This window comes from Acartia tonsa, chromosome 3 (assembly GCF_053477335.1).
Source record: "Acartia tonsa isolate MP-2025a chromosome 3, ASM5347733v1, whole genome shotgun sequence".
NCBI classification, from domain to species: Eukaryota; Metazoa; Arthropoda; class Copepoda; order Calanoida; family Acartiidae; genus Acartia; species Acartia tonsa.
The window spans coordinates 46,657,973-46,667,540 of NC_137262.1; the positions used below are offsets into that span (position 1 = coordinate 46,657,973).

General features: G+C 31.6%; 1 protein-coding gene across 1 annotated transcript; it reads right to left on the bottom strand.

Annotated features, from left to right (window-relative positions):
* Window positions 1-372: 372 nt before the first annotated feature.
* LOC145314358 (MFS-type transporter SLC18B1-like) lies at window positions 373-7,850 on the bottom strand. Its single transcript, XM_080154236.1, has 13 exons — window positions 7,627-7,850; window positions 7,211-7,279; window positions 6,324-6,702; window positions 5,871-5,953; window positions 5,224-5,318; window positions 4,520-4,625; window positions 4,045-4,130; window positions 3,816-3,886; window positions 3,406-3,502; window positions 2,838-2,932; window positions 2,497-2,656; window positions 2,116-2,189; window positions 373-867 (listed from the first exon to the last, which is right to left on the bottom strand). Exons 1-13 carry the CDS (start codon window positions 7,660-7,662, stop codon window positions 698-700), a joined length of 1,521 nt encoding a protein of 506 aa, XP_080010362.1. The 5' UTR covers window positions 7,663-7,850; the 3' UTR covers window positions 373-697.
* Between the last annotated feature and the right edge of the window lie 1,718 nt (window positions 7,851-9,568).

The following is a 9,568-nucleotide window of genomic DNA, read 5'->3' on the forward strand; positions in this document are numbered from 1 at the left end:
AAATTAACACTTGTATAGTGTCAGAACTGAATAATGTTTAAAATGGACGTACGGACATTCTGGTAATGATTATAGAGTTGCTACGCTTTCAAATACGCACCTAACTACTACTAGGAATCACCATGCAAAGTTTGAAATTGACAATTCTAACAAGCCTAAATTAACAAAAAAAGCTATCCTTCTCTTACGGACGGACGGACCGACCCTAATTATAGAAAAGCTTCGCTTTTAAAAACTGTTTAAAAGATGAGTACAAAAAAGCGCTTGGCTACTTAAACTCGTCAAAAAATAAAAGGCTGTAGCTGCCTTTTCAGTCAGTGTTTTTTAATATTGCAGTTGGATTTAGTTGTCGATTCTTCAAATTAATTAGAATTCAAAGTGATTCAAAATATATTTCATAATAAAAAAATAAACATAACATAATTTCAAAATGTAAAAACTGTCAAAATCATGCTATATACAAAACAGCTTTAATTAAACATTATGTATAAATTTTAATAAAGAAATATTAATAGCAGTCAAAGTATGGAAAAATTAAATAGTTATTTGATATATATTTTTAGAACTATATAGATAGAATTCATGAGATTTTTTATGAAGATGTTTAAAATAATTAAAAAGGAAAAGGAAAATTTTCTTTTTAAAATGAACATGAGGTAGAATAGATATAAAAAGAGTTTTAATTGATTTGTTAAGACTACAAACTTTGATATTGTGCACGTTGTTCAGAGAAAGACTGTTGGAATACAACAATCCTATGACTCCCAAGACCATGTGAGACAGAGTTGGGGAAGGGAAGTCTTGTAGAAATAACTGCAGTTGGGGTGGGTTGAGATGGCACGGCACAATTGTACAAGGATTCACTTCCTAAATCAAAAAGAATGAAATTACTAAAATATATAATTATCTAAAATGTTTCATTTCAATAGAATTGCTATTTTAATGAAATGTGTTCAATAGTGTGTTAATTTTCTTAGTGAACTACGATATTACAATTTGAAATTAACTTGATAAAATTTGCTTTGTGGATCCCTTTCCTTTCCCTAAATTTTAGGGCCACATTTAGGACAATTATTATAAATAAACATTCCATTGCAAAAAACGCGATATTCAGTTTGTTTAAATATTCAATTAATTAGGTTTTTTCAAGAATGTCAAGCGTGGGAAAATTTTTAGAATGTGGGAACCATTTAATTTTCATTTAAATGGTACATATGTTTTTCATTTAATTTCATTTTTAGGACCCGTGAGAAAATTTTTTTAACGTGAGAACCATTTAATTTTCATTGAATTTCATTTTTTGGAAGTGTGGGAAAAAACGTGAGAAAAAATATGTTTTAGTATAAAGAAATGTTCTATCAGTTTCAAACCTTTTTCATTCGATAGATCATACTGACTTTCGAAAAACTGTCAGACCGATTTTTGGAATTCAATCTGTGAAAAAAGATATTCAAGTTTTAATTTTTTGTTTTGAAAATATTATTTTCATGTATTGACGCCATCTTGGATTATGATAATTTTTTTTTGTTAGAAGATTTTTTTTCTAAAATATTTTTAAAAAATGCATAAATGGATATTTAAATCCCAAGGTATTAAATGATGAGCTAACGCTCGATCATTTAATACCTTGGGATTTAAATATCCATTTATGCTAAATTTTGTTTGCTTAAATAACTCATTTCAGAGGTGGATTGTAAAAAAAGATTAGGGTCGCTGCATCGCTGCCTCACCAAAATTATTTGAGAAAAATCCTCCAGAATAAAATAAAAAATAAAATTAAATAAAATCTTATGTTATTAACCCTTCTGTGATTTTATTTAATTTTTGTAGATTTTTAAAGTGATTTTGGAGGATTTTTCACAAAAACAATTTTTGTGAGGCAGCGATGCAGCTACACTACTTTTTTAAGAATCCACATCGGATCTTGGCAGCTGGATCGACAACAATATAAAGCAGTATATTAAACAAACACGCCAAAGTATGCATGAGTATTTTGACTATCCGGGGAATTAGAGGAGCAACTAGTAATTCAAACCCCTTTTTTTCAACAACACATGGAGAGCAGCCCTACAAGATATATTTAAATTCTTTAAATATGAATTAAATTAAGTTTACCGTCAGAATCAGATCTGTAACCATAGTCTGAGCAGGAATCTTGTCCTTCAATCTCATCATACCCCTTGATTGACCTAATAACAGACAATACAAATTTAACTTCATAATCAATCTTTGCACCAAAATAACAAGATAAATTTATGCATGTACATATGCAATGCATATTCGACAAAATTTCGATAGCGGCTGGACCAATCATTTTTGTCTATGTTTGGGGAGTACGAGAACCCTCCCCCATTAGTGATATGGCCATCAGAACCTTCCCTGCAATTTCCGCCCCCCCCCCTCAAAATAAAATCAAATCATAATTTAACCAACAATTTAAATTTACAAAAGGGGTAATTTTGTCTATCATTATTAAAATCCCTATTAAATACATACCTGTAAGCTCTTTGTCTATAATATCTCTTAATCTCAGCAGCATATTTGAAGCTTAGTCCAATCAAAGTAAAGAATGCAACCAGAGCATTGAAGCCAATAGGAAACAAAGTAGACCAACAGAACCCAACTTTGTCATACAGTACTCCAGCAAACGTTGGACCTAAAATTTAAATGTCCTAATAAATGTCAGTTCTATGTCATTAAATGAAACGCATTTTACTGAAACCCATAAATCGATGGGTATAATTTTCTTATCCTAAGAAATATTAACCATCTACAGCTTACATTAAACAATCTTATATTGTTTTATATGATACAATGCTACAAATAACTATTCCTACCTACAAAAGCTCCAAGGGCAAAAGCTGAAGTCCATAGGCTTGATACAAGAGAATATGTTGTAACATCGTTGGGACATCCAGCATTGATTGCACATCTAGAAATAATACAAGTCTAGTTATTTCTCGTATCGTATTATAAACGGCTTTCCGCGGATATAGAATGTACAATTATAAGATTAAAACTAGTTTTTTTAGCCCCGTGGTGCCGAAGGCACCGGCTAAAAAACTGGTTTTAATCTTATGATTGTACATTTCTATATTCGTAGAAAACTGGATATAATACGATGCTAGACATAGTTTTTTCGTATGGATGAGAACCGGTTCCTATCCACCGGATTCGAATGAATACGAGAAATAAATTTAGCCTTTTAAGTTTTGGAAATGTTGTATATGAAAAGAAAGGGTCAGTGTAGGGTCGACCAATTTCTTTTCTAGTAAAGTTACTTTTTAATGTTTTATGATTTTATTATTTTCAATCTGTATTTCCTTCAATCAAATACACAAATGATTTCAAGAAATTCAGATATAATTCACCTAGGAACCTTATAAAGCAAATTTGTTATCTTACTTTTGTGCTTCTGTAAAAGCAGCTACAAGTTGAGCTCCAAGTCCTACTCCAGATATGATGACAGCAATCATTATAAGGTTGTAGCTGGCGCTTAAACCTGGAAACAGTTAGTTTGATTATCTTAATATGCATTAAAGTTATCATGTAATAGAATAAAGGAAAAGGAAAATCAACAGATTTTTAGAGGGAAGGTTTCGTGATTTTCTATTTTCTATAAATAAAACATTTTTAACGAACCTAGTAATAGTGTCTAACTTTTTATCTTTGTGACGTAACAAAAATCCATCTCTTTTTTAGGGGTTTCCTTTCCCACCTCCCCTCTCATCCTTCGATTTTTGTTTCGTCACAAAGATAAAAAGTTAGACACTATTTCTAGGTTCATTTTTAACCATTATAGAAAATTAGTTTACCTGTCCATGGCAGAGGTCCCACCAGGCTAAATCCAGAGGAAAGTAACAAGGCACCAATTAAAATAACAATCCTAAAAGACAATTTTTAAAATAAACTTTTTAAAATTGTTATTTTAGTTAATTATAAATCAAAAAAATAGTGATAATTGGATAGAGCAAACAAAAATATTCAATGAAGACTTTTGAGGATAACTTTTTCACTATTTACAAATTTTACTTTTGAATATACCTGGGACAAATTTTATCCGCCATCCATCCCCACATAGGATTAGGCAGTGCGTAAGCTCCTCCATAGGCCATGAAGAATAGACCAACCTAAACAAAAATGGGTAAAAAGAAATTTCGAACAGTATCAAAAATACATAATTTAACTCCTTTGATTTTATTAAGTAAAAGAATATTAATTAAGCAATGTAGTTTATCCAACAAGGGTTAGGACAAAAAGGGACGTTTTTAATCAACGTGGCCTAGTCGAAAGATAGAGGCACTGATGGGTTAAATAAAATGGAAGGGAAGGGGTCTCTGCTCGCTGGGTGCTTTAAGAAAAAGCACAGGCCAATAATTCAACTGGTGTAATTCTTTAAATTTCAATCACCCTTATTATTGGTTTATGATTATAATTATACATTTTATCCAACTTATCTGTGATGAAATTGTACGGTTCTCAGGCTTATATAATATAGTTGTGTGCTACAATTTTATACCTGAACAGCGTCCAGAGAGAACTGTGCCAGGTGTCTCTCCAGGGTTGCCTGCAGGTATCCAACTGAGATGGACGCGGAAAACACGGCCAAGGTTGCCAGCGCAACTCTGAAATAAAAATATGAAAAAATAAAAATATGTAGGTGATTTTTGATATCTTATACTATGAGATATTTTTTATTCTTTCATTAACTAAAGCATTTAATTAAAAGATATAAGTTGAAAAGGTTTATGTTTTAATATTTGGATCAAAAAATTATAAAAAGTAAAAAAAGAGGATTTTTGCAGGCTGAACATTTTTACTATCCCTGTACAGTTCAAATTCGTCCGCATTATTTATTTATTGCTATGCATGAATATATGATTTATAAGCACCAAGCTACGTGACTTTTATAATAAAACAATAGATATAATAGCTCTAGATTGTCAATCTGGCCTCATAATCCGTCAAACTGAAAAATAAATTGCAAGCAGAGAAGCCTTAAGTATTTACACAATATAAGTTACCCAAGCAAAGCTATATCCTAAGAAATGCCACTATTTTTAGCTTTCTCATTATGCAAATGAAATGAAATTATAACTGCCATTTCACACCAAAATCTGTCAAGTTTCTGACAAATAATATGGACGTATCGTTCCATTTTTGTTTTCTTATTGGCTGATTTAGAGGGTATGTATCTAGTTTATATATATTAGTAAAACAAACCTTGGAATGGAGAGTGCAGAGAAAATACCAAGTTGAGATTCCTGTGTTGGCGGAGAATTGTTTACTTTTCTGAATGTTGCTGTAGCAAACGTTGCCTTAAAAATAGGATATATACATAGATTTATTTTAGCGGACAGAAATGTAGCAAGAATGACTGCGCTTCCTCTAAGAATAATGTGTTTGTAACTTTACATTAGGACACCCTGACTTTAGTTTTGTATATTTACAGTGTTATTGATTCATCCCTCTAAAGTATTATAGGGAAGGAACCTATTATCGTATTTAACCCAGCCTAATTCTATAGATGTCAAATTTAGTATTGTTAATACTTTGTAATAATAAACTTGTGAAATAAACGCTGTATTGTTGGGAATAGAAGCTAAGTTTCTCTACCGTTAAATCTGAGTAACGTCCGACCATACCATCGTGTCCGCAGCTTGCGCGGGTTACGCTAAATTATCAACATCTAGAAGGGTTTGCTAATTTTTCTACCAGATACTATTACTTAATTTTATTTAAGTAATCTTATGCACAAAATGATTTCGAAAAAAAATAATGTATCCTGTATCTTTTAACAGCATACATATTACATACCTACATAATTTTTAAGGCATGCCTTAGTTTACAAAAAATGAAATATCTCTTACCTGTACGAGTAGAATAGCTCCAAGAACAGCAAAGGGTAAAGTGTAGCCTCCTTTCTCATATAATAAACCTCCTACAGTAGGGCCTAGCAAAAGTTGTAATTGAAAAGAAAGTTACATTTATTGAAAAAATACATATTTTGGTTTTGGGGAATATATGATTTCCTTAATTGGTATTTAGGATAAAATGCAGTTGTTTTTGTTCAGATACCAAAGAGTATCCAGTAAACAATTTACTTGGTTAATTAGTTTATCGGTCAAGCTAAAAAAGATATTGAATTATTGATTTATAAAGGTTACGTGGGGTTTCTATTTCATACATTATCCTTCACTTTTTTCTTTTCCTCTACGATTTTTACGACAACTGAGCATCTGATCTTTAACTTTTGTCCATCCATGATTTTATGTCATTCTTGTTTTTGAATAGATGAAATACAATATTTCATAAAACAATACCTAAGATCATTCCCACTCCAAATGACATCTCAACCAGGGCAAAAACAGTGGACAAAGATGCCTGAAAATACTGCGCCACCAGACTAAAGCTGGCGGTCAAAAACGCGGCATTGCCGCACGCCTCTATCACGCGCACAAGAAATGACGCCGTGATGAAATAGGTTGGGTTTTGAAAAGAGTCTAAAAATCCAAAGACAACACACATGGAGCCAGTGGTGTAGATACCCATGGAAAATGCTTTATGAGCGCCGATTTTTGGCATGTACTTTCCACAGAGGGGTGACACCAGAAACACCACAAGCTCGAATACACCAAAGACCAGGCCATACTCAGAGGCAGTGGCTCCTTTGCGCTCTGCTTCTTTGGGATAGAAAGGGGCCTGAAAAAAATATTTTTATACTTTTTACATATTTAAAAATCAATTTAGATGCATACATATATGTGGTGTGATTTAAATAAAATAAAAATTACGAAGAAAACTATTCCCAAGAAAGAAATTAAATAAACATGTATTTTTAGTTAAATAAGCATGTTTATTTTATGCATGACAGTTTTAGGTCATTCAACTTTTTTATTTTTTTATTTTTCCTAATTGATATTATTAAGAAAAATACTTATTCAATTTTTCTCTTTAAAAATATTTTTTACAGATCTGCAAATAATATTTACATCTTTACCTAATAATTCTAATAAATTTGATTTTTGGCCGATAGAGTTAATATTATCAACTATTGTCATATCCCTATCTCCCTGACTAATAATAATAGTAATAACTATACCTGTAAAAATACACACATACCATTACAGAAATATGTGGCCAATAGAGTTAATATTATCAACTATTGCCATATCCCTATCTCCCTGACTAATAATAATAATAACCATACCTGTAAAGATACACACATACCATTGCAGAAATGTGTGGCCGCCAATGTTAATATGACCAGCCATTGTTCCTAAAATGCATAATTTATTATCCTAGAATCGTTTAATATAAAGCAGTACGATTTTTGTCTGAAGCTAAATATCCCGGAAATTACTGGTCAGAATCGTTTGTACTTTTCAGGATAGCTTAAATAATTATTGGGGGTGTAGCGATAATTGAAATTCTAAAAGAATAGAAACGATCAATATATAAAGCTTTAAGAATTTCAGGCTAGAAATAAATGTTTTTGAAAATTTCTGCTAGAATATACTTTCTATTATTAGTGGATACTAACAACCCCTTTAAAATAGAACTTAGAAAATCCAAAATCGTTTTACTCCCCTCTGGTAAATTGCTGTGCACGCCAGTGATACTAACCTTGTTCCAACCAAACTGATTTTCTGTGGGTCTCATTTACACAACCTTTGGATTTCACTTCACAAACGAACACTTATTTTACACCAAAGATTTGTACTTTAAAATTGTAATTTTCGTGGATTTTTCACTTTTCAAACATTGAAACAATATGTCATGCAAAATTAGCCGACCTTTTGTCACGAATAATTGTAAATAACTAACACGACAAAATCATGAGTTTAAGAATAATACCTAATTCTTATTATCTATCCCCCCCCCCATTCCTGCCCCAACCCCTGGAAATATCGCCGCGCCCCCATAATGCACCCTTATCACGTTAAGGGATGATTTGATTTCGATAGATAGATAGATTGTAAACGATAACAAATCGAGCCCCTGACTTATTAATGCGCTTTATTTTGTGCATAGGAAAATGTATTTTGAAAACTGAATTTTGAAAAACCATAAGTATGCTAATTCAATGAAAATTTCTTAGACGCACGGACGAATGTACCTTATATTAAAAGTGTCTGCGCTACAAAATGAAAATAGCTGAAAATAATGAAAATCTGTTCTTTTACTTTAATACCCTATCCTCCTTTATCCCTAATAAATCTGGTATTTTCTTATCGAGTATAACAAATAAAACTAATAATACTAAATACAAGTGATTGCTGAATGATTGCAGATAACCAAATGTACTTAACTTTCTAAAATTTTAGTTTGTTTTTAATTATAACCTAAACTATTTTATATAATTCAAAAAATAGATTTTTAATCATGTATAAAAATAAGCAAAGTTTATACACAATAGAACGATTACATCAATTCAATACAACATTAACTGAAGTTGTTGATTTAAAAAAAAGCTTTCTAAACCTAATATTTTCCTTGTTTAGTTCTGACACTCTACAAGGGTTAATGTTCGTTTGTTCTGCTGTCTGATTGTAAAGCTTTTCTTTTATGGACGTTGGCATCCTTGTTTATTTAACGTTTTGGTGGTTGAATTCCATAATGGATTCACCCATGAATAAGACAATGGTCGATTAATTTATGTGTATCCCCAATGACGATGCACAACATTACACTGTCAGTAGATTAAAATTAATGGTTTAAACGTTTGAACACTGAACTTAATAAAACAACCAATCAAAATTCACTAAAGCCCCCAAGGTTGTTAAGCCAACGAATAAGAAAACGTTATTATAAAACTATGGGGACTAGCGTAATCAGGGAGTGTAATAACAGCCCATTGTCCCCTCTCTCTCCGGGATTCACTGCATATTGTTAGGTAAATTTTAGTTTCAGCTATGGCGGCTAAACAATTGCAGCGGTTGCCTAGGCCTGCTTTCTTTTAAAATTAATCAAATTTGTAAAATTAACAAGCATGCATAATTTTACTTATGGAAAAATTTTCTAATGTAAGGATAAGGAAATTTGGACAATAAAAGGATTAAGATTAGGGAGGAAAGGGATTTTTTTGGGGCGTGGGAGGGGTGGGAGGGGGTTAATTATATACTATTCCCACATGCAGTATAGTTTAAGAAAAGCAAAGATTTTCTGTATTTGTGACATGTTTGTGTGTCTTGCCTTAATGGAATTTTTTTTCAAATATAGCTTACTTTGGTAACCAAATGAGCTTTTTTGAAGAAGTGAGTAATGTTTCATTTTTACTCAAATTAGATGATAACTAGTCCGACTATGCCGGCCAGCAATAGCGCCTGAACGTCATCAAGGGCGTGCTCCAGCCTTAGGGCTACGTACTGCACCTGGCTAGTCAGACATGGGCATTATCCGCTATCATTATTAAATTGTTTAGTCATTATTATCGCTAATAATATGTCATAATGATTGGATGGGAAATAAAAATAAACCATCATATAATTATAGTAAATGTGATAATATGCAATTAAATCATATATAATATTCTAATATTATCATTATCATGTATTTTATCATGTAT